Raw genomic sequence first — 25,817 nt, forward strand, 5'->3', positions numbered from 1 at the left:
ATAAGCCCTTATGGTACACAGAGGAAGCCATCTGAGCAAATATACAAGGATTGTACTATAAGTGTGCATTGACCCCTCCTGCTCTCCATCTTAAGACTGTTCTAAGCAGCAAAGTTTGGATCTTTTTCATCACACCTTGAAATGTTTCCTCCACAAAGCACAAAGACAGGCTGGCTAGTAATCCAGTATTTGTGGGACCCTGCTCATTTGGATAAGCATGAAGATTTTTTTTTTAAAAAAAAAAATCTGCCAGAATCGTTCTCAGCAACAGCCTACATTCAGTTTACAAAATGTGGGTTCAGTGGAGCCAAAGAGCAGAGGTAGGCAATCTGGGGCTCTCCAGATGTGCTTGGACTAAAACTTTCATCATCCCTGGCCATCCCTGGCTAGATAAGGCTCATGGGCAGTGTTAGAAACTGGGGTAGAAAAGCTAGGAGCCAAATGGCTTCTGGGACCTGGGTTGAGGGCACCAAAACAGAATGTCTTGTTGCCACCTGGGCTGGGGGGGTCGGCAACACTTTTTATTATTTTGATAAGCATGAATAAATATGCAATCCACATAAGTGACACATTGTTAAAAGCACATTTTTAGCAGAAATTGTTGATGCATGTTTAATATGGTGTTTACAATCAAAATATTGGTACCAACGTCAGTTTTCAAAACACTCTACTCTTAATTGTTGAACTCCTTGATATATTGCCTATCCTAAACATATACTTTGAGGCTTCAAAGCACATACATTTCAGTAATCCTTGAGTGTCATCCAGGTGCAAAAAATGGCACCCAGACTCGTTGAGGTGCTCGCAAATGGAGAATCTTTAGGTGCAAAATGCGCCTGGTGCCCTGCTAATTTCGAACCCCGCTCATGGAGGTCAGAGTCTAAGAACATCTGGCTGGCAAACACATTCCTTATCCTACACACAGAGATGTATGCAAAAGCAGGTATTTTTAATGGAGTTCACAAGTCACAAATCAAAAATCTGCACAAAACATACTATTTTAAAATGTTGATTCCTTCTTAGAAGAGAACTAAAGGGTTTACTGACAGAAAGAATAGCTAAGTGGAAATGGATGTTACACCTGTGGCTTTTGCTCAAGAGTTCAGAGAAGCTGAATTACAACTCCAAGTGATCACTCACCCAAGCAGTGCTCAAGACCCGACCTATTTAATTTCAACAGTTCTTTCTAATCATTTATCTCACCTGAAAAAGATCTATGTAATGCTGGCATGCGGGAGAGAGGAGCATATGAAACACACAACTATCCTCTGAATACTAGGGGTATGAAACAAGATGCCCTTTACTACAAGTAGGTATATCTACATAAATCTGTGCCTAAAGACCCGCTATTCAAATTTGCAGCAAGCAGATATTTATTTACTTAGAGCCCGGAACGGTAACCATTGGCTCTCTAGGTATCAATGAACTGCAACCCCCATCACCCCGACCATTAACTACACTGAGAAAGAAAGTGGCTTCCTCCAGCTAAGAATGGCACACCAACAGTGACACCTCCTGGACAAGGATAGCCTGGCCATGGTAAACCTCCAGATTGTGCAGCTGAAACATGTAGTAGGTGGGCCTGCCTTTGAAGACTGCTCAGGAAAACTAGTTAGCAGCCTAGCAGAGATCAGCTATCTTGGCATTTCTTCAACAAGTATGTGGGCTGCTGGTCCTGAGCGTAATTTTAAGTGCTAGTTCTAACCTTTGAAATCCTAATTCCACCGTATGAGCCTGCCCTGTTGGTACATGTGTTATCCAAAGACCTTTGTTCAGTACACCCCATCTTCTGAATTCAAGAACAGTCTTCTCAGTTGTTGATGCAAGTGGAACACCCTCCCCAGGAAAGTTTGCCTGATATCAAATCTGATGTCCTTTTGACAGCCAGACAACAACCTTGGGGGACTTCAGCACAATCACTGAGCTCAGCAGTCTTCTTTTTCAGACTCAGCACCCACCTTTAACCCAAACAAACATTCCAGGACCCATTTATCAATTGTTAACATATGTTTCTATGATGTAGCATTGCTCTTGTGACCCACCTTAGGTAAGGCCATGACCTAGTTGGTTTTTATTTTGAGAAATTTGTGAGTGCTTTTATTGTTTGGTATTTTGCAACGTTTAAAACTCTCCCCTTGATTTTGTGCTTGCTGACAGAAGGGCTGTTGTATGTATATATTATACACAAATGCAACAGTTGCATAGGTGAGGAGCTGCATGCTTATTTGAAATAACCAGACTAGGACCTATCAGGTGAGATTTATGGCCAGTCATTTGAGAGGCATTGCACCCTTCCAACTGCTTTACAACATGTTAACTTCAAATTCAAACTCTTAGCTTTCCATATAGCAATTGGTGACCACGAAGGAGACTTTTTCAACTAAAAAGAACCACCCTATATGGGGAATAAACTTTAACATGGTGAGGTCATTAGATGTCATCTTAACATGCTTTCCCCAGTAATCAGCTGACATTTTACCTTCAATCAGAGATGTCAACTCATGCATCATGTTGATAATTAAAAAAAAGGTAAAGGACCCCTGACAGTTAAGTCCAGTCGCAAATGACTCTGGGGTTGTGGCGCTCATCTTGCTTTACTGACCGAGGGAGCCGACGTTTGTCCGCAGACAGTTTTTCTGGGTCATGTGGCCAGCATGACTAAGCCGCTTCTGGCGAAACCAAAGCAGCACATGGAAACGCCATTTACCTTCCCACCGGAGCGGTACCTATTTATCTACTTGCACTTTGACATGCTTTTGAACTGCTAGGTGGGCAGGAGCTGGAACTGAGCAATGGGAGCTCACCCCGTCCTTGGGATTCGAACTGCCAACCTTTGGATCAGCAAGCCCTTTGCTCAGTGGTTTAGACCACAGCACCACCAGTGTCTCTTCACATTGGTAATTAGAGCCCCAAAATTCTATTAATTGTTCTCCTCTACAGCTTGTGCTAGCTCTTACTGGCAGATGCCACCTCCCTTTTTCTTCAAAAAAAAGTTTCATTGGAAGTCTCACCATTGGTCAGTTTAGCTCATTATTGACTTCAAAAATTCAGGGCACCCCAGATGCTGGTGATGATTTCATTTATGAATCTCTTCCTATGAAGCATCTCAAAGCAATTTCAAAATACAGTAACAACTTACATTATTAAAAACAGTTAAAACAACTGCACATATAAAAACAATTTCAAATCCAATAGAGCCTTTGCCATGACTACTGTTGGATATCATTGTTTTGGACCAGATCAGCAGCCATGCTGGCTGGAACTTATTATAGTCCAAAACATCTGGAGGGCACCAGGTTGACAAAATCAGCAGTTCCCTTTATCACTACACTGGCACTACACTGACTGGCAGCAGTTCCCCATGTCAGGCAGAGGTTCTTTTCATGCCTACTTAGGAGATGCTGGGAATTGAACCAGGGACCTTTCACCTGCAAAGCTATGGCCTTCCCTGTAAATCAGTTCTGCCTTGTGGGAGCTGCCAGTACTGGCTCCAAAGCAGAGGTGCTATGAGGATAAAACGTGCAGTGGGTTGCTGTTTCCTCATTGGAGGAAGGGCAGGAGAGAAAGGTTATAAACATACACCAGTAATATCCACATAAATAAATACATCCACATCATCTGTCCACTATCATAGTCAACCCCCCATTTCAATTCAATGGGGGAGAAGGAAACATGTTTAATCAAGGTCACACAGGTATATAAAGACTGAACCGACTGTAGGCCAATGTCAATATCCACATGTGAAGTCTGCCAATGTCCTTCTGCCAACTTTTGTTGCACCAGTACCACCACTAGTGGAGTACATAACAGGGCTGGGGTGGGGACAACTTATGAGAAGAGAGTCCAAATCGCAGCAGAATGGCTACTAGGAGGATTCCAGTGTGGCAATCCTACCACACTGAGTATCCTGTGACAACATTTTAGCTGTGCCCTATCACCCAGGCTTGTTCCTTTTCAACAACAATACAGCAGCAGTATCTGTATGCAACGGAATGGGACAGGAAGTGGGAAGGTAATAGCTTTTCAGAGCCCACGTCACCCTGGCTTTGCTTTTAAGTAGATGCATGCTCTGGCACAGGAGGGAAATGGTGCAACATATAGCCTCCAATGATTTTATTTAATAATGATGCTGATGCTAACGATACTCTTATTAATTTAAGTTCACAAAATGCCATTGGCAGTGAGAAGGATAGGAACATCACATAGATTCAACATGACACTAGCACAAATACAACGCAAATAAAAACAGCGACAAAAATTCTCTCTAAGGGAAAGTACCACCAAATTCTCCATAGGTATTAAGATTGTAGTTTGGGTGCAGACACAACTGGAATTTTCCCTTTCTCCAAAGTGCAACCTGGAGGGGAGATGGGCCAGACTATGAAGGACCAATGACCTGGGGGCTGGGTAAAAGGGACTGGTTGTGATACGAGGACACCCTCTCTTTTTACTAATAAGCTCATCTCAAAAGAAAGTGGGCATTTTAGATATTTAGGTGTGGGTCTTCCTGTGAACCTAACAACACAAGAGAGCACCAGACTGAAGAAGGCTAGCATAAAAGACCACACTCTCAAACATGCAAAAATACGTAGCTAGAGGACCATTTAATCAGTTCCAGGGTTTCATGTTGAAGGCATGCAAAGATCTTTGCTTAATATCTCTCTCTTTTGGGGGGTAAATTATATTAATTATGGAGCTAAGATTGAAGGAAGGAGGGAGAAAGAGTGAATTCAAGTTTCTGATTTTTAAAAATGGCCTAAATATAAGTATTGTTCATGCAAAATAACTAAAACTTTCTTAGAGAAGAGTGCTCTTGAAGAAGGGGCCAGTGAAATTATTCTACAATCTGGTTAACTGAACACAAATCAATTTTCACATAATGGAACTTCACAACTTAACCAAAAAGAGGGAGAGAGAAGGAGAGAGCAGGACGTTTGGCATTGCAATAATGAAGACTTACATTTTGGATTTCAGTTGGGATTACTATTTTTACCAGAAGAAAGTAAGTGTAGATATGTATGCTAACAACTGAGCAATTATATTTTTGAGAAAGTCTTGCATTTAAACTCACCTGATTCATTCTGAAATCCTGTTGCCTTCTGAAAAGATACATACAACAAAGTAACTCCTGTGATTACATGAACCCTAAAAAGAAAAACAGACAGTTGTCATATGTGCCTACCTTCAGGTTTATAACTGATTTGAAGCTGATCCTCATCAAGTTAGGAGGATAGCAACAAACTAGAAAACTACAATTTTTCACCCAACATTTTTTTTAAAAGAAAAGAAATAACTGTAAAGGCACCTAAGCTGCATAACTTCCTAGCTATGTTTCAAAATGTTATAGTAATAATTAGCATTTAGGTAGCACTTTCAAGTGCTCTAAGCACTTTGCTTGCATCCTTGCATCACAACAACCTGATAAAAGTTGGTCTGCAGACTGGGGAGGGGCATGGGGAACTGAAGCTGAGATTTGGTGGATTCCCTACTTCACCTAAGGAGAACCTACAGTAGAGATGGAAGCCTGTGGCTCGCCAAATGTTATTGGGCTCCACTTCCCATCATCCCCAGCCAGCAAGGTCAGGGATGATGGGAATTGTAGTCTAGGAACATCTAGAGGGCTAGAAATTCTTCAGCCCTGCTCTATAAGAAATAAGAAAACCAAGCTGATCTTTTAAAGGAATTTTCATATTATTATTTTAAAATATTCGCGTATGCAAAAGCTACATTGCAAGTCCCCTCAAGGAGTCTTGCCTTCTCATATTTGAAGGCAATGAATTCAAAGTAAGCACATTAGAGACAACTCACCATCTTTAACATGGGGTGTCCACCCTATTTAAATGACATTACAGTATTCAAAAATGATGATAAGTCAGCTACTCCTATTCAGCTTATGGGGAAGTGTGGATACCACCCTTGAACCTGCAGAACATGGTGTGCCTCTACCCTCAAAAGTGTGTTTCACTATTGCTGCAAAATAGTCACAGGAATTATTGCTCCTAGAGCACAGGCATTCTACTCAAACACATGCATCCTGTGATTTGGTGGGGCAGGGGGGGGGGGTGAAGGGACAGAACAGTCCATAGTTGAAAGCAGACTCACATTCTGAGAAATTAAGGCAGAATGAATACAGATAAGAATTTAACAAGTGGTGTCTTACCATACTGTGCGTTTAACAAAAAAGAAAGAGAAGGTGAGGTTCAACCTCCAGCATCTCTATAGCTAAAAGAATCAGGGGGCATGTGGCCTGGAAGCCTCTCCTCTATCTGAGACTAAAGAGCTGCTGCCAGTCGACCCGACTAAGTAGCCTAGATGGACAAATATTCTGACCTTGACACAGTGTACATTCCAGTTTGATACATTAAGGACCCATTCACTCTTGATTTTGTAGCTCCATAAAATACTCCACAAATCAAGCCATTAAAAATTGAAATAAGATGCTAGTTTCTCCCAAATGCTGTCAAGAATTTGAAGGCGTGGCTTAACTTTTAATCACTCACATTTGAACAAGATGTTCTAACTTATAGATGCACAAAGAGTACAAGTGGTCTCGCTGACATTGAGGTAATAGTTTTTAAATGTGCACAGAATGAAATAAGCCGCATTAAGCCAACATTTCAATGCTAACATCTCCAATCACTTCCCTGCTGTAATCAGATATACCATAGCTGAATTTTGCATACGCCCTGCAGAAAAAGTAATAAGTGGGAACAAACAGAAACTGACTGAGCATACAAATCACCACAACAATGTGGTGAACTGCTGTAAAATGACCAAGGATGCTTCATTACACTTAAAATACACTTTCAAATGCAAGGCAGCAACTCATCCTTCCCCAATCTAGTGTTCTCCAGATATTTTGGACTACAACTCCAATCATTCCCAGCCAGTACAGCTATATGGTGGATGTAGTCCGAAACACCTGGACAATACAAAGTTAGGATTGTCTGATTTACATTACGTGCTATACCACAAGATAAGAGATTGGGAAACTGCAGCCCTCTGGATGTTGTTGGACCACAATTACAATCATCCCTAATCATTGGCCTCACTGTCTGGGGCTGATAAAGTCCCACAATGTCTGGACAGCTATAGGTTCCCCATCCCTACTCTAGATTGCTCTGTTTTGAATGTCAGGGTTGAGCATTTCACACATTTCTCTGTGTACTTTCGAGTGAAAGAAGCCCACATCTGAAAGCATTCCAATCTGCTAGCTATACTGAACAGGCAGGGAAGAAAAGATTGACATTCATAGGGAAAAGAAAAATGGAACACTACATAAACACTACCATGTATATCATTTTCCTGTCTTAACACACAAATCCCAATAATAAAGTATGCAGCCATCCTACAACTTCTACCAGATGTATAACAAGACTTCTCTCTGTAGGTGCCAACCACCTGCATGGTATAGAATCATAGAATGGTACAGTTGGAAGGGACTCCAAGGATTATCTAGTCCAACCTCCTGCAGTGAAGGAATCTCAACTAAAGCACTAAAGCATCCTCTGTTAAAAAACTCTAAGGAAGGAGAGTCCACAACCTCCCAAGGGAGTCCATTCCACTGCCAAACAGCTTTCACTGTCAGAAAGGTCTTCGTGGTGTTTAGTTGGAATCTTCTTTCTGGTCACCATGTGACAGCCCTTGAGATAACTGAATATAGCTATCATATCTCCTCTCAGTCTCCTCTTTTCCAGGCTAAACACACACAACTCCCTCAACCATTCCTCCTAAGGCTTGGGTTTCAGATCCTTGATCATCTTTGTCGCCCTCCTCTGCACACGTTCCAGCTTGTCAATATCCTTCTTAACTTGTGGTGCCCAGAACTGGACACAGTACTAAGGGTATGGTCTGACCAAGGCAGAATAGAGCGGGACTATGACTTCCCTTGACCTGGATACTATAGTTCTGCTGATGCGGCCTAGAATAGCAATGGCTTTTCCCCACCGCTACAGCATCACACTGTTGGCTCATGTTAAGCTTGTGGTCTACTAAGACCCCATGTTCCTTTTCATATGTACTACTGGCAATGCAAGTGTACTCCATCTTATATCTGTGCATCTGGTTCTTCCTGTCTAAGTGCAAAACCTGACATTTGTCCCTACTGAAATTCATTTTATTAGTTTTGACCCAGTTATCAAATCTGATAAGGCTACATTGAATCCTGATTCTGTCTTCTGCATGTTTAGTCCTTTATCCTGCAGGTATCACCTTTAGGGGTGACATCTCAAGAATGCCACATTCTTTCCCATCAACCACTATGGTTGTCCAGTACCACAATGTGCTATTGAAGGGAGGTGGTTTCCCCACAAGAGACTAATGCTCCACAGGAGGCTAGTGCATAGTATGGCCTAGCATTTGCAGTATAATACTGATACAATAAAACAAGATCTTACTCCTATATTCTGTGTTAAGTAATAATTACCACCCCTTGACTTCACAAACTCAAGGAGTATCAGAGATGCACCAAACAGGTTGGATGAATTTTTATGCATCTTGATTCTGAATACCAGAGAATGGTTGAAAGGACTATCTCACATTAGCTAACTTTGGGTGTGTACACAAAGCAGATAAGGTGATAACAGCAGGCCAACTTCTGCTTTGTTTCAGAGGATGGGAGCGCTGAAATGAAAAGGCTATTACAACACACACATATCCCTGAATGCATTTCTCTCGTGTTAAGAAGTGGAGTTGTGTTATTAGGCACTACTATTCATTTTTTCTTATAGCTTTTTTATCTAGTATTTTTATTCTCCTTGCCTTTATGACTGTTTTTACTATCTATTTTAGTCTGTTGCTTTGTTTAGTGTATTTGCAAATCTCATTTGAAGGGGGGGAATAATGTATCAGTTTCAACGCTCTCATTGGCTAAAATGCACATTTGATTCACTGATGCTCTAAAATTAAGTGAAAGAGCACTTTACAAGCACCATCAGCATCATGTGTAAAAAATGCAAATATTCTGGCTAAACATGCCCTGTACTCCAGCTACCCCATCACTCACCACAGACCCTCCTCTTCTAACATAAAACCACAACAACTTCCCCAGTTAGTCCTTTCCCTTAGTTCCAATTAAGGGGCATTGGCTTCAAATTTTGGAAGCCAACAGAATTCAGACACATTTCCCTTTAGATCTATGGAGGTAGCATGTTGTGTGAGCGGGAGCAGCCAGCTTTGGGGGTGGGGGGTGGAAGCAGGGTGGAGATAAGGAAGAATGAGGAAACTCTGCCTGAAGGAAAATATATGCCTCAAAGATATTCATTTTCATCCTTTTTCCTTGTATACTTATCATCATTACTGTTACAATTACCTCTCCTGGCTCTTCTCCTTCTACGGACACTTTACAAGTGACTCAAAATTCAGAGTACAACAGCAGGACCCCTAGATTCCTTGTGGCTTTATTTCCAGGCACTCATTCTGACTTTGGGATGCAATGGGAAGGATTGATACATCTTTTCATCCTAGCTTTCAGCACAACTCCCATTCATGCTAAAGTCTCACTCCCCAATCCAGAACCTAACTTCTGTGAGGACGGGGGATCCCTCCTTCAGTCAAACTCCTGTCTAAAGGGCAATTAGATGCACACACTTTTATGCAACCTCCTACAACCAAGCTTTGGGTGTGTGTGTTGGGGGGTCCTTTTCAGAACCACTCAACTCCATACTTCAAACTTAGTTGTGAGCATGGGACAGAGTCCCACTTCCAGAACCCTGCTCCTTCCCATTAGAGCTTTACTATCCATTTTTGCACCTCCACTTTTAGCAGGGGGCAGGAATCTTTTCCGGAGGCGTCCTCCCACCCATCCTCTAACTGGGAGCTAAATATTCACCAACACACTCATTCATGTACATATCCCATCATTCCACCACGATTTGGACATGGAGGCAGGGAGGGAGAAGACCCCCTTTTCCTGGCCCACGCCTATCTCCTATGTGAAACACAACACATGCACATAAACATGGAACTCTACCTATACACTACAACACGTGTGGGGTGGGGTCTGGGGTCCCCCTTACAGACCTACTTCCTCAACTGAGATAAAATACAACACACAAACTTTAGCCCTATTTCACCAACCCATCAATGCACGCCTAACACTGTTCAAGAAAAAGCCCCATCCCTTTGAGGGCTTGGGGGTCCCCCCCCCACAAAAACCCTGCAATATGAAAAAACAAAACCCCTGAATCAACACCTCATCCTTACTCTACCCCCACCCCAAATCCCTTGCACCCCTCCACTTTTGCTAAAGCGGGGTGGGAGGTTTCCCAGAAGCGGTGTGTTCGTGTGTCCCCCTCTCAGTGTTACTCCCAAGGGGGCAACCCCTGCAACGAGACACCCCACCCCCTCCCCCACACCCCTCCCCATCAATGCACGTCTCACCTCCCGCCGCCGCCCCCAAATCCACGCCTGCCTCCCCCAGTCCACTTTGGGTCATGTGCGGGGGTGCCTCCCCCAATTAGGATAACCTCACCCCAATTCACACCTCTCACCCCTACACCGCATCCCACCCCATCCCCATCCTATGTCCACTCCGCTTCCTTTGAGGGAAGAGGGTGCGGCTGGCTAGAAGTAGAGGGTGTGTGTGTGTGTGTCGCCCCCCCCCAAAAAAAACCCAACAACCCTTGGGGCGAAATCCCCTTCCCCACCCCGCCGAGCCCCCTTCGCTGAGAAGGGAAGAGGCGGCGGGCAAGTGGCTACCGCCTTCACCCTGCCCTCGCCCCCCTCGCCCCGAGCCGGCCTTTACCTGCGCTGCCCGCCGCCGTGGCCGCGGCCTCCTCCTCCTCCTCCTTCCTCGAGAGCCGACCCCCGGCTCAGCTCGAAAGGCCCCACAGGGCCCCTCGGCCCCCTCCGGACGCCATTTTGTCTCCGGCCTCGGAAGTGACGGCGGCGGCGGAGAGGCCGGGAGGGGAGGGGGAGAGGGAGGGGAGGGGAGGGGAGGGGGCCTTGTGCGAGGCAGGGAGGAGGGCGCGCGAGGCGACCACTCAATGGCCGGCGGCGCCTGAGGGAATAAGAGCTCGCGCGGGGAACGGCCTTCCTGGCTCTCGGGTGAGAAGCTCGTCCTCACTGAGGTCTAGAGGGATGGCGAATGGGCTTCTAGGGTGGGAGCGCAGCAGGCAGCCCGGCGGCTAAGGCGATGTGTGGGGCCCAGGCGCCCTCGCTCCGAGGGGGCTCCGACAAGCAGCCCGTCCTCACTGAGGACTAGCGGCCCCATGGGGTTGTAGCGCATGCAACCCGCGGCCCTCGCTGAGGACTAGAGGGGTGTGTGGGAGACAGGAAGGTTGCCAACATGGAGGACTAGGGGTCCTGTGGGGTTATAGGGACAAAATACAGCAGCATCCGCTCTATGCGGGGCTCGTAGTCTTCAGTTAGTCACGCAGTGCCGGATTTACTTATAAGCTAAACAAGCTATAGCTTAGGGCCCCACTCTCTTGGGGGCCCCTCCAAAGTTACACTATTAATATACTTCTTAATTGTATTTCAGTTCAACAATTACTTTGATAAAATACATATTTCGTTATGTGCAAATGGCTTTAGAAACCTATTAGGTCCATAAATTACCATATAGCATATATTCAACACAAAAACCAGTGTCAGTTTGTTGTTGACAAAGGACAGGTGGACCTATAAAAGGTCCCATTACCTTCAGCAAGGGCCTCCTCAAACCTAAATCCGGCCCTGAGTGAGTGGATAGGCAGATCTCCCCCTTATTGACAACTTGACGGGGATGTGGGGAGCAAGCAGCTCGTCCTCAATGAGGACTAGAGGCAACGTGAAGCACAGCACCCGCAATGCGACTTGCAGTCCTCACTGAGCGGACCTGAAGCTCGCCCTCGCTGAGGACTAGAGGGATGTGGGAGACAGGCAGTTCGTCGTCATTGAGAACTAGGCGGCTGTGGGGTTATAGGGACAAAGCACAGCACTCTCTATGTGGGGCTTGTGGTCTTCTGTGAGTGGATAGGCATCTCCCCCTTATTGACAACTTGGCGGGGATGTGGGGAGCAAGCAGCCTGTCCTCAATGAGGACTAGAGACTACGTGGAGCACAGCACCCACTATGCAACTTCCAGGGATGTGGGGAGCAAGCAGCCTGTCCTCAATGAGGACTAGAGACTACGTGGAGCACAGCACCCACTATGCGACTTCCAGGGATGTGGGGAGCAAGCAGCCTGTCCTCAATGAGGACTAGAGACTACGTGGGTTTCTAGTGACTGCAGAAGAAGTTCACCCTCACTGAGGATGAGAGAAGCCCTCAGGTTGTTGCTGTGGTGCTTACAATACCGGTTATGCTGGGAGGCCAGGGTTCAAATCCTCCACTCATCCATGAAGCTTGCTAGGTGACCTTTGGCCAGCCACTGCCTCTTAACCTCACAGGGTTGTTGTGAGGCTAAATGGGGAGGGGAAAGAACCATGGACAGCACTTTAATCTCTTCGGAAGAAAGGCAGGATAGCAATGTAACTTTGAAAAAGGAAAAACTCCCGTTAGCGCCAGCCAATGTGGCCAGTCATCAGGGATGATGGGATCTGGAGTCCAGGAACATATGCAGAGCCACGGGTTGACTGCTCTTGCCCTAGGCAACACACCCTAAGCTGCAGCCATTGCTCCACTGGCAGTGGCACCAAACTGACCCTGCACCCAAGGGTTAGGGATCACATCACAGGGAGAAGAGAAGACTGAGAAGGTGGTATGAGAGCCAAAATCAAATTTCCAAAGGGCTGCCACATGGAAGAGAGAGCAAGCTTGTTTTCTGCTGCTCCAGAGGGTAGGACCCAAACCAGTGGGATCAAACTAGGAAAGGAGATAACAACTAAACCTTAGGAAGAAGTCATTTGTCAGGTCATTCGTTATTCAGATCTAGAAATCCCCCACATTACTTTCTCATGCATGCACTCTAGGGTTGGGGCAACTGGCTAAAATGTTTTAAACGGTTCTAATTTTAGTTCCTCTGGTTTGTTTTTGTTGGGTAGAAACTGCAACCTGAGTTTGAGTTCTTCATTGAGTGGGAGCCAGGACATTGCTGCTGCTGCTGCTTCATTAATATTATCATTATTTTACTGGTCTTCACTTAATGTTGCCACTAGCTGGTGCTAGAAAGCCATTTATAAAGCATCCTGCTCTATAAAGAAAATCTTATCATTAGTCATCAGTTAATACAGTGGATGGGGTGCAGGTAGAGATAGTGAGGCCCTGCCACGGAATTCCTGTTGCTCACTTGTTCTGTGATGTCTCATGGAGCAGGGAGTTTTCCAAATATTACAACGGTAGGGGAACCTCAGGCGCAGGAACTGAATGCAGCCCTCCAGGAGTCATAGAATCGTAGAGTTGGAGGGGATCCCAAGGCTTATCTGGTCCAACCCCCTGCAATGCAGGAATCTCAACAATCCTCTATCCAATTTGAAACCATACCAGACACTGCTTATCTTTGCAAATGTGCTAGCTAGGAGTCTCTCTGGTCCCGAAGACTCAACAATTTTGCACCCTCCTTGAGTGCTTTTGCCTGGCTGCAATGTGTCCATGAACTTTGAACATGCCTTGCTTGTCTGTATGGAGGGCAGACAGGGAGCAGGATGAGCATGTGTGGAAACTAGCCTACTGAACAAAGTTACCATATTTTTCCGTCTATAAGATGCCCCATGTATAAGATGCCCGCTATTTTGGGGTCTTAGATTTAAGAAAATGGGAGGAGATGTATCTGTGTATAAGACACCCCTTAATTTTTGACATTATCTTTTAGGGAAAAAACCTAGTCTTATACACGGGAAAATACTGTACATTGGTCCACCCATTTCTGCATCTGGCCCTGCCCACCACTGTCATGTGACCCCCCCCAGACATTTGCCCAGATTTGAATGCAGCCCTCAGGTCCTCACTCCTGGAATATGTCATCCATTGTTATTAGCTGCCCTCTGTCCTGCCACCCTGAAAAACGTTAGTTAGAAACACCCCCATTCCCCACTTCTAGGGGTGCCTAGGATAATTGCCTAGGATTATATTGTTAATATTTCTTTTATTTATTTGTTCAAATTTGGGACTCCCGCCTGTCCTTTTTTGCATATCACGTATTGTACCAGGTTTTTCAGGGGGAGATATTTTTCAGCCAACACAGGACCATATTTGTGGGCCAGTAACACACACACACAAATAATGTTGCAGTCATCATACAATCACAGCAAGATTTTTCGCCCCCTCTCTACAGTGTTTTATCAGTTCTCATGTGTTTACTGATGTGCACATGTACACTGAAAAATCAGGAAGGTTGCAGTGGTGCTGTATTAGCTCTCACTGGAGGAAAAGGAATTCAAACTCATTTTCTTCCAAAATCTTTAATGCTCAAATCGGTATGGTGCATAGGTAAAATAAGGTTCAAAGGCACCATAGGTGCTGTGCATGGCTAAGCAAGCTAAGACATTGATCCAGCAAGTGACATGCCCCCTTGTGCCCCATTATATAGTAGCGGAGTGGGCAAGCAAACTAGAATTGGAGGGCTGGACCTGAGCACTTGCAACTCCCAACCAGCCCCTCCAGGATGTCTGCTCTGGACTCAAGACAGATGCAGATGAAAGGGAATGATGAAACTGCAGCAAAGGGTGCATGCTTGAATTTGAGAATCCATTTTAGAAACTGCTCTAGTCAAACTAGAATCCAGGAAGAGTGGGACATCAGATGGGGAACAAACAAAAGGAGTGATACAGGAATGGAACTGGATAAATTCTCTCGCCGCAGTCGCTGACAGCTCCATCCCATGGGTGGAACCTGATGCGACTGCAGCCTTCCCTCTTTCCAACGTTGCCGAAGAATGCTTTGTTAGTTGGAATGTGAAGAACATGCCAAGCATTTCAAATGCCCCAGTGCTGCTGGAGGAACGTGGTGGAAGATAACAGGAAACAGTCCTGTTTTCCTAATGCGAGTGAAGCATGAAGCCCTTCAGGGAGAAGACAGAAGAGGCTGTTTTGTGTTTTCATATTTGCAATTGTTTCAGCCACTCCTGCTTTCTGACACCTGTTCAAAGTACTGAGTTGTATCCAACGTTGGTCTTACTCCAAGTAAACCTACTGAAATTAATGGGCATGACTCATTGGCCCATCTCAGTATTGTCTGCGCTGCCCCTACTCTTAGAGTTTTAGACAAGGGTCTGTTCTAGTCCTAGGATATTCTGTGGATCGAAGCAGGTACCTTCTGGATGCAAAGCAGATGCTCTGCCACCAAGCTACAGCCTGCCCCCTTAACTTATGTCTGTTAATTTCAATTTCATTTCAGTGGGTCTACTCTGAGTAGTTGGATGCTACCCATTGCCACTGTTTATTTGCCTTTCCTGGTGGTGCCTTTGGAAACATTCTGCTAGAGTGTGCACATGCACATTGTGAACCTTTTCAGCCTGAGATCTTCAAACGTTTGTCCTGGTGCAAACTGAGCCTTATGTACATGCTTGTAGGTGCATCCACATAGACACCAGAGCCCTGCTCTCAGCCTTCCATGGCCATTTCCCCAAATAGCAAATAATTGAGTTTGGTTGATTGAGTGTAAAAAGGTAAAGGGACCCCTCACCATTGGGTCCAGTCGTGACCGATTCTGGGGTTGCGACGCTCATCTCGCTTTATTGGCCGAGGGAGCCGGCGTACAGCTTCTGGGTCATGTGGCCAGCATGACTAAGCCGCTTCTGGCGAACCAGAGAAGCGCACGGAAACGCCGTTTACCTTCCCACCGAAGCGGTACCTATTTATCTACTTGCACTTTGACGCGCTTTTGAACTGCTAGGTTGGCAGGAGCAGGGACCGAGCAATGGGAGCTCACCCCGTTGCGGGGATTCGAACCGCCAACCTTCTGATCGGCAAGCCCTAGGCTCTGTGGTTTAACCCACAGTGCCACCCGTGTCCCCTGATTGAGTGTACTTCCACACTGAGCTCTGCGCCAGGCGGCTTACAGCAAACATTCAAAACATCAAAACACAGGGCATTGGAAATACAAATATACAAAATGCAGAGCATGGCAGTAAATTCAAAAATGACAAAAAACACCAGTTTAGAAAACACAGAATAAATTCAATATCGCAAAACAAAAACAATCTATTCTAGACTGAAGTACATCAATTCAAAGCAAAACCATAGTTAACCAACAAAGTTTCTGATACTGGTCTTGCTTTACTCCAAGGAGCCTGGCTTAAATACAGTTGGGAGAGGAGGGGCGGGTGTTATGCAGCTGGCTCCCACATCTTTTCTCCTGAGGGGGTTGACAGCACCAAAAGTTTAATGACAGGCAGGATAATTGTGATAAGTCTCTTCCGCAGCCTCCTTTATACAGGTCTGTATGTCAGGGCTGAGCTTTAAGTAAGTGGCAGTGACTGCACCGAAGGCAAAAAGACCTCCTCTTCAGGTTAAGTGAAACAGGAAGCCTCTGATAGCCTTTCATGTCCTGGAAAGCCCAAATGTCAGTCTGGAGAGAATGGCAGTCCAGAATCTGAAAAAGCTTTATTTTCCTGCTTGATGTTCCAAGTTGTAGTTCTATTAGCTCACCACATGAGGGTAGCTGCCGAGACAGCTAAAGGTTTTCCATTCTAGTGTTTCCTGAATCACAATGCAAAGTTCAGAGAAGCATGATGCTAATATTGCCTCTGCTACTTGGAAAGCATGACATTAGTGGTTGAGAAAGGGGATGATGTCACTATTCCAAAAGAGGCAAGGAGGCTTTTCAGTCCTTGGAACCCTAATCCAGAACAGGATCAGTGTTGCTGAGCTCTGGTGCGGTCCTTGCTCACCTCCTGTTGAAATGTTTCCATTGACAGCTGTCTAATCCATCTGCGCTTATTTTTGGGTTTCGCATGTTAGCGCGTGGCACATCTTACCCCTGCACCCCTATCTTGCCCTGCAGCCAAGCTGCGGAACCCAAGCCGCAGGTGCAAAAGAACAGGTGCATTGCAAAAGGGTTGCTTACGGAGCAGATTGCTTGAGCCTGCCCCCTGCCCCCAAGCCCTTTCTCCACTGCAGAGGAACACAAACTGCAGACACACCAAGTTACAGATAAATCACACACTGGAGGAAATGGCTTCCTGTAATCAAATACGGGAAATGTGGGGATGCTTTGGCATATGGTATTCCGCAGGGCTCTGGCGTCTAAATCAGGGAAGGTTCTGTTGCTTCCGACATCACCAGTTTGTTTCACCAGCACATGTTTCAGTGACTTAACCTGGTTAGTTCCATGTGCTTCAAGGACAACCTTGTGCAACCTGATGCTCTCCGGATATTGTTCAACCACAGCTCCTTACCACACAAGGCAAAGATGGCCACCAATTTAGATGGTTTAGGATTAGACAGATTCATGGAGGAGATGGCTTTGCACTGCCTTGACAGTTAGAGGCAGCAATGCTTCTGAATACAGTGGTACCTCTAGTTGTGGACTTAATCCGTTTTGGGGTGCCATTCGCACCCCAAAAAGTCCGCAACTAGAGCACCTCTTCTGCGCATGTGCGTGGCGTATTCAAGCACTTCTGCGTGGGCATGAAGCACGCAGATCACTTCTGGACATGCACGAAGCGTGCAGATCACATGCATGAAGCTTGCAGATCGCTTTTGCCCATGCGCGGGTGGCGAACCCAGAAGTAAACACTTTGGGTTTGCCGTGTTCGCAAGCTGAAAGTCCGTAATGAGCAGAACACAACACGAGGTGTGACCTTACCAGTTGCTGGAAACCACTGGAAGGGAGAGTTTTCCTTTGCTCAGGTCCTGCTTGGAGGCTTCCTATGGGCCTCTGGTTGGCCACTGTGAGAGCAGGACGATAGACTTAATGTGCCTTTATAATAATTTAATAATAATAAATATTATTTGTATGCCACTCATCTGACTGGGTTGCCCCAGCCACTCTGGGTGGCTCTCAACAGAATACTAAAAACACGATAAAACATCAAACATTAAAAACTTCCCTAAACAGGGCTGCCTTCAGATGTCTTCTAAAAGTCAAATAGTTATTTATTTCACAGACATCTGATGGGAGGGCATTCCAGAAGATGGGTGCGACTACTGAGAAGGTCCTCTGCCTGGTTCCCTGTAACTTCTCGCAGTAAGGAAACCTCCGGAAGATTCTTTGTGCTCTTTAGCCTGATCCAAAGGCTCATATGTTTTTATGTTCTTAATACCTGTCACCACCAAGCTAGCATGGCCAATGGTCGGGGATGGTAGGAGTTTTACTCCAGGAACAAATGGGCCTTTGACCTGTTCCATTGGCCTCTTAAGTTCTTACCTTCAAGGGCAGCCCAATGTAGAGTGCATTGCAGTAGTCCAGTCTATCAGACCATGGAATACCATGTGCACACGAACTGTTCTCATGCTGCTTTTACTATTTATGCTTACAAGTAGTTCTGTTGCGCTCAGGTCCTGCTCACTGGCTTCCCATGGGCATCTGATTGGCCACTGCGAGAACAGAGTGCGGGACTCAATGGGCTTTTGGCTTGATCCAGCAGGCACTTCTTATGCTCTTATGCTAACTTCTTGTCTCGCTGGAAGGGACGTTGCCTGGCTGAGCAACTGAGTGCTTGTTCCTTGCCCCTCCTTGGCCGCCTCTACTTGACCTTCTTGAATGTCAGCTGCTACTTTGGGAACTTACCTCCTGCTTGCCTTCGATTACACCCTGCCTTCCTCCATCACTTTGGATAATTGGCGGCTGCTTATGCAACTTGACCTTTCACTGCCCTGCACTGCTGCTCTCTTCTGGCCCACATCAGACAGCAACCATCTGGCCTCTCTTGGCTGCTGTGACACTGGTGTGGGTTTCCTGTGGGCTTAGGGATCCTGTAGCTCTCCACACTTTGTGGAACTCCATCTCCCATCATCATCCCTGACCATTTGGCCCTGGTGCTTGGGGCTGATGAGCTTTGGAGGCCAACATCTGAAGAACCACAAGTTTCCCCATCACTGGTTTGCTATAATGCTAGGGCAGCTAACTTTTTTCAGCGTAGTGGCTTCATCTCCCTCTGCTCCTCAAGAAGACCATTTCAACGTCCTGGATTTGGAATCTCCAGAGATGTCCTGCTCTGCAGTAGTCCTGAGGCCCAGATTATTGTTGCCAATAATCAGGAATTCTGGAGGAATAGATACCTTCCCACTTCAGGGACAACTGTGTTAGCGATGGCTATGTCCTCCCTCCACTGTGGGAGGCAGTATGCCTCTGAATATCAGTTGCTGGTAAGTCACAGGTGGATAGAGAGCTGTTGCATTCAAGTTCTGCTTGCAATCCATATAGGTTCTCCCACAGACAGGTTTGTGAGGCTGGTTGGAGAGCTTTACTTTCTTCTTCCCTTACGCATGAAAAGAAGGGAGAACCAATATGGGCAGATGGTTAAAAAAAACTTTTATTTTCTCAGGTTTTAATCAACACATTGTGGCTGGCTTTTTGAGCTGCTTTGGAACCGCTGTTGTTATACTATGTATTGCTTTGTGCTGTATTCTCTGTTTTATTGAATTTGTATGTAGCCATTTTACAGCATTTTTTATTCAACGGGGGGGAGGGAGTCCAGCTTTCAGGCTTCCCACTTAGGGCATCTGGTTGGCCACTGCAAGAGCAGGATGCTGGATTAGATGGGCCTGATCCAGAAGGACTCATCATGTTCTTATAATGTCCAAACAAGAAGTTTGGACATGTCACACCATTGTATCCTGACGAGTGGATGAACCGTCAGGGCAAACCGTCCATATGATGTTAGACTACAATTCCCAACATCCCTGACCCTGCTACCTGGGGTTGATGGTGCCTTTCTTACCCAGCTTTGGGAAGGCAGCAAGAGCGCGGTGGGGTGGGGTGTCAAAAAAGGCACCGAGGGCCACACAGGGCCCTTGGGCCACACATTGGACACCCCTTCTCTGGAGCATCTGGTTGGCCACTGTAACAGCACCATGTTGGATTACATGGACTTTTGTCTTGATTCAGAACGGCTCTCCTTAAATGCCATCATTTTCCCCTCCTTTCCTTCAGGATTCTCCCTGGGCAAACAGATCCTAAATATTCAGACAGTTGTATTTACTCTTTTATAAAACAAGGAAACACAGTTTAAGTTGTTGGCTGAACCAGTGCTATTTTGGTCTGTTTGGGCCCAATCAAATATTTATTCTAGTTCACACCGCTGTGCCTGCAGGTCGAAGAGAAGCTTAGTTTTGTCCTAAAATTACCTCAGAAGCAGGGCTGTAGTTCCAAGGTAGCCTGCCACAGCATCAACGCAGGGCATCAATTTCCACCCATGGAGTTGCCCTCATTTGATCCATGCTACCTGCCAAAATATGTGAGCACAATCTGATCTTGTGCTTCTTCAGGGCTGTGTGTCTGTGTGTGCAGGACAACTTCCCAACACAATCGTGCATATGCTGGAATTTCCAAATTTCAGGTTGCCTTGACAGCACGCCATTATCTGTTACAGTAATACAAACAAATTCACCACACGCCACTGCTAGAACATATCCAAGGAAGCTGGATGTTGGACGATTCAGGATAGATGAAAGAAAGCACAGCTTCACACAGTGCAGATTTAAACTAGGGAACTCACTCCAACAGAAGGTGTGATGGCCACCAATCTGGATGGTTTTAAAAGAAGATTTTGCTTGGTGGGCTGAATTTGGGCCCCAGGACTGGGGAGTCCGCATCCCCGTTTAACCCTAACCCAAAGAACAAACAGCCCTTCAGCTTGGGAATCAGAAGAGAGCAGACTATTATGGGAGTCAGTGAATATGATGTACAGCAGGAATAAAAAGAGCCTTCACCAAGGTGTAAGGTGTGGGAAAGGGCACTGATGCTCTATATAAAAATAGGAGTGTCCCAAGCAAAATGTTGGAAAGGCTGAGTTGTCTTTGGCTTGCATGTTTGGAGAACAAACTTCGGAAACTTCCTTGAGCTTTTCTCAGTGCCGGATTTACGTATGAGCTAAACAAGCTATAGCTTAGGGCCCCACTCTCTTGCCCCCCCCAAAAAAAAAACTAAAGGGAAAAAACAACTGGATGTACATTTCCAAAATATAAGATTAAAAAAACAAATAAAATAAAACCTACATACAGCAACAGTGTTTTGTGTTGTGTAAGCTCCTATGATGTAAGTAATGGGCCCCGCCTGCTAGGCTGCTCCCTAAAATATCACTGGTTTGCTCATTTCTATATATAGGGTGCCTACATTCTGCATGGACTGGTTGCATGGCATATATTCAACACAAAACAACAATTTGTTGTTGACAGAGGACAGCTGGACATATAAAGGGCCCCAGGAGCTTAGGGCCTCCTCAAACCTAAATCTGGCCCTGGCTTTGCTGAACATGATGGTCAAGGCCCATGTGAGTCAAATTGGTGCAGTTTGAAGTTAGCTCACAAACTCCAGCTGTGCATGACTGAAGAGGCGTGCGATGCCTCAGGGGACAATCTGAGATAAAGGCAATCATTTTGAGGTCCAAATGAGACACCATGTGTGCCAGGGGCAGGAAAACTCTGGCTCAGGCAGAGGAACCAGGGGCCTGATGCACAGCTTGTGCCTGTAACAACATGCACACGACGTGTGTGGCATGCATTACTGGGAGGATGCAGAGTGCAGAGCCCAGCACAGGCCAGCATGGCTGCAATGGCCGGTGGCTCCTCTTCTGGCCACTGTTGCGCTGTGCTGGGCTCCATGCTCGTCCGCCTCTGTCCCCTCAACATTGAGGGGGCCCAGCCCATTCCCAATAAATATGCGGTGAGGAGAGGACAGCCAGTGCCCTTGGGGTGGGGGGGGGGCTCTAGGTCTCACTATGGGACTCTCAGGACTCTTCCAGGCCACACCCCTCTCTCCAAACCACACCTCTTATTGGTCCTGCTGGGAAGGCTTTTGCCTGGGTGGATTGTGCCCTGGAAATGTGATAATGTCAAAATGGAGTGCTTGTGTGTAGATGGAATTGTGTGGCTGGAACTGTAGGCTACTGAGCAAAGGTAAGAGTTGCATCCACTGCATACAGCCCCTGGAAGGCTTTTCTGAAAGGAATGTCGCCCCCGGGCTGGGAAAAGTCACCTTCCACTGATTCATGCACTTAAAAGTAAATAAGCAAGAGTGTGTGTGTGTCTGTGTGTGTGTGTCTGTGTGTGTGTAGGGTCCCAACTGGGACCCTTGTGTGTGTGCGTGTGTGTGTAGCAAGGATTTAACCTTTTCCCTCCCACTGTGAGTCGGGTCTCTGCGATTGCTCTTTGCACTGGAAAATAAAATATTCCCTTGGTGCAAACTTGCCGACTCCGTGGCTAATTTTGTGTCATGTCTGGCTTAGCCCATGACAAACGGGATAGCGGGCACTTGCCCTCTGTTGTTGAAATTCCACAGAGGCTACCACCCCCACTTCCCCATCATCTCTTGAAGTTGCTCAGGAGTGGAAGAGGAAGCAAGCCATGCGCTTGACATATTGTAGGCTGTGGCAAATGTCAGAGCTGGATGGCACCCAGAAGATCAGCTCATCCCACCCGCTGCCATGATGCAAGGCAACGACTTTGCAAAGAGCCACTCATCCAGAAATGAAAGAGGCTTCCCCCATATCATTTCTCGATTGGCTTTGCTTTGCCCTCTCTTCCGCTCCTGCTCATAGCCTAAAATTAGTTCTGAAATTGGTGGCACTCACAGTCTGGGATGGGGAAATCTGTCTGATCTCTCATTTTTCTAGTCTTCAATTTTGTTCTCCACATTTCCACATCTCTCTCTGTGTGTGTTTTTAAAAAGTCTTTTTCTGTTAATTTTAAATGTTCTTAATTGTTTTTAACTGTTTTTTAAATTTCTAATATTTCTTGAAACTGCTTAGAAGTCTGACTGCAATCAAGTGGTAAATAAGTTTGATTCAGTAAAAATAAAATAAATTCACCTGGGTCAGAAGGGGCAGGTGCAGACTTCAGTATTTTGTAATATGTTGTACCCTATGCATGGCCAATATTTTGTGCCCCCAAATGGATCTTCTCAATTTGCGCCCCCTGAGCTTGGTGCCTTCTGCAGGGAAAATGTCCACATGGCCCTAAATCCAGCACTGGATGAAGGCAGTCGTGGAAGCGAATCTAGACCCCTTCAATTTATTTGAAGGCAGTTGGGGAGACTTTAAACGCAAAAGCAGGATAAAACAAGCATTTTCTGGCACAATTTATTCTGATTGTAAACATTCAGAATCTCCCAGTGCAGTTTGTAAAATCTGAGTTTCTAAAATTCAAAATTTCCCAGTGCAGAATCTATTACAACCCTATTTTACTCTCCCTCCCCAAAGAGAGCAGAATAATAATAAATTATTATTATTTAAAAATGACTTTGAAAGAGATCTGTCTCTTGAAAAACAAATCAAAAACAGCAAACAGTGCAATCCAAAAAATCACTGCTCAGAAGTATGACTCACTTAATTTAATGAGGTTTACTCCTCGGGTTTAGGGTTGCAGCCCAAAGTCAACCTTATAGCAGGATTGGCAAGCCTCTGGCCCACCAGACATTGCTAGACTACAACGCCCAATCATCATTGGCCCTGTTTGCTGGGTCTGATGGGATTTGGAGTCCAAACACATCTGGAGGGCCCTCAGGTTACCATTTCTAGGGCTGACGGTTTTCCCTAAAAATACAATTTGGGGGTTTTTATTAAAAAATCTCAACAACTTTTGAGGTGTCTTGGTTTTTACTTTTTGAAATATGGCAACCCTACCATTTTGCCAGCCCTATAGGAAACCATCTTCTTTCAGGAATTCCTACTAGCAACATACTTTTTTATATATTGCCTGTAAACAGCACTGTTAGGAGACAGCTTTGTGCATTGTTCTTTTCAAAATCTTCCCCACCTCACCCCTCTTTTAGGTGAAGAAATACTCAATTTTTTAAGGCATATTTGTATTTTAAAAAGCTTGCTCCAGGAAATTTTGTGAGATCTCCTCCATGGGCTTATAAGTCCTCAAATTGCTATTTGTCCGTGATCATCTTCCATGGTTAGCATGGGAGGAGACTCACTCAAAAAAGGAAGAAATCTTCTGATGTATTTCCTCTTTCTCTCTTCAGTGAGTTTCAGGGACTGTTAAAAAGAAGAAGAAAAGCAAGGATGGAGAGGGCAGTTATTTTGCCAGAATATAGTTTTTATGCTTGCCTTAGCAGCATTAGGCGAAATGTCATTGTACAATGTGTGCTCTGGGAAGTGTGAATTAGGTAGGTTTATATTAGAAGTCTAAGTGAACTGAGTCTCTCCTCATCTCTGCACCATCGTACAGAGCTTTTGAAACTGGGTCGTGACACATTAATGTGTCGGCTGCAGTGTGTAGGTTTTTTCATGTGAACATTCCCTGCGCTCCTCCAGGGGCCGGAAAGGGGTTAGTTTAACCCCCGGTTTGCTAGTAAAACTGACTTAGGTAAAGGTAAAGGTACCCCTGACCATTAGGTCCAGTTGTGGCCGACTCTGGGGTTGTGGCGCTCATCTCGCTTTATTGGCCGAGGCAGCCGGCATACAGCTTCTGGGTCATGTGGCCAGCATGACTAAGCTGCTTCTGGCGAACCAGAGCAGCGCACGGAAACACCATTTACCTTCCCGCCAGAGCAGTACCTATTTATCTACTTGCACTTTGACATGCTTTCAAACTGCTAGGTTGGCAGGAGCAGGGACCGAGCAATGGGAGCTCACCCCGTCGCGGGGATTTGAACCGCCGGCCTTCTGATCGGCAAGTCCTAGGCTCTGTGGTTTAACCCACAGCACCACCTGCGTCCCAAAACTGAATTACTGTGTCACAAAATGATGCATGTCTAAAAAGTGTGTCACCAACGTGAAAAGTTTGGAAAGCCCTGCCACAGTGTCTGCTTTGTGCGATACTTACGAGTACCTCCCCATTTTCTTCACAATCAAAAGGATAATCCCTGTGGCGACTGCGATAGCAGCAATGACTCCAAAGATGATGCCAACCAGTGTAGCTGTTTCCAGGCCATCTGCAGGGAGGGGAATTCAAATGGCCAAGTTAGTTCAACATCAAATCAGCATTGACACCTTGAAAGTTACAGTCATGCCACAAACTCCAAAGAAGAAAATTTCTACATCCCTAGGGTCAGTTCCTGGTGGATTTTGCTTGGCAACCCTGAGAGTGGTAGGTGCATGTTGATCTGTCAGGAGTAGAAAGGCATAAAATGTGTCTGATCATCCTGACAGATTTGGTGAGAGGGGTTTAATGATGATTCTGTTCAGATCTTGGTAACAGGAGCAAAACAGGAGGATGTGGGTCACTAACTCAGCCTCTCCAGTGTTGCATTTTGTCAAGGATGGCAACCTACGGATTATTCTCCAGCTTGGGTTTTACTGTAAGGTTTTCTCGTCTCACACTCACCCTGGGGACAGGTCTCAGAAGCTTGTTTGTATTTGGGGAGTAGCTTACATACAACTCAACCTTGATTTCAGCCTCAGGATGCACATTTATAGAGTCGTTTCTCAGATTTTTATTTTTTTATTTTGTAGGAGAAGTGAGGGAACAATTCACAGTTACAAAAAGCAAAACGAAACCGCTAGGTTGGAAATGTCATTCTATAGGTATGTGCCCGGGATATGATCAGTCCTTTCCTGGTTGATGCGTTGTTACCTTATCGAGGTCAGGTCATTCCTGAGGAATGTGGGAGGAATGTGGCTGGTGGAAGCATGTGCCACACGGAGAATTAAGAACATGCAGTTCTATATCCAGCTGATAAACAAACCCAGACCTCCGAAAGAAAATGCAGGAGTCGCTCCAAATTTTGTACAAAACCCACAGGAGGACAACTCCACGCATCATCACAGACGCAGCCGTCAGCTTTTCGGGGGCTGACTTTGAAATAAAGTGTCACCATGAGCTGCGCAGCCTTCTGAAGTCAGACCT

At 45.6% G+C, this 25,817-nt stretch overlaps 3 protein-coding genes and 1 long non-coding RNA gene across 6 annotated transcripts in view; 2 read left to right on the plus strand and 2 right to left on the minus strand.

Annotated features, from left to right (window-relative positions):
- The window catches only part of PRDM2 (PR/SET domain 2), a 47,170-nt gene extending 36,272 nt beyond the window's left edge, over positions 1–10,898 (minus strand). The window contains exons 1-2 of the mRNA XM_082229740.1: positions 10,745–10,898; positions 5,072–5,145 (exon numbers count right to left, since the gene is read on the minus strand). Coding sequence (XP_082085866.1) covers positions 5,072–5,113 — 42 coding nt within the window. The 5' untranslated portion in view covers positions 5,114–5,145; positions 10,745–10,898. The remainder of the gene's footprint in view (positions 1–5,071; positions 5,146–10,744) is intronic.
- Positions 10,899–10,924: 26 nt separating this feature from the next.
- LOC309536553 lies at positions 10,925–15,060 on the plus strand. Its single transcript, XR_014221612.1, has 2 exons — positions 10,925–11,046; positions 14,450–15,060. It is a non-coding gene; the product is annotated as an uncharacterized lncRNA (long non-coding RNA).
- A 2,573-nt stretch (positions 15,061–17,633) lies between these two features.
- LRRC38 (leucine rich repeat containing 38) overlaps positions 17,634–25,817 on the plus strand; it is an 87,613-nt gene continuing 79,429 nt past the window's right edge. For all 3 annotated transcript variants that reach the window (XR_014221508.1, XR_014221509.1, XR_014221510.1), the window contains exon 1: positions 17,634–19,169. The gene's annotated coding sequence lies outside the window, so the exon portion shown is untranslated. The remainder of the gene's footprint in view (positions 19,170–25,817) is intronic.
- Positions 23,088–25,817, minus strand: part of PDPN (podoplanin) — a 29,513-nt gene continuing 26,783 nt past the window's right edge. The window contains exons 4-5 of the mRNA XM_082230710.1: positions 24,795–24,903; positions 23,088–24,004 (exon numbers count right to left, since the gene is read on the minus strand). Of these exons, the coding sequence (XP_082086836.1) occupies positions 23,998–24,004; positions 24,795–24,903 (116 nt within the window). The 3' untranslated portion in view covers positions 23,088–23,997. The remainder of the gene's footprint in view (positions 24,005–24,794; positions 24,904–25,817) is intronic.

This window comes from Podarcis vaucheri (genome assembly GCF_965113315.1).
Source record: "Podarcis vaucheri genome assembly, chromosome: 7".
In the NCBI taxonomy this organism is placed as follows: Eukaryota; Metazoa; Chordata; class Lepidosauria; order Squamata; family Lacertidae; genus Podarcis; species Podarcis vaucheri.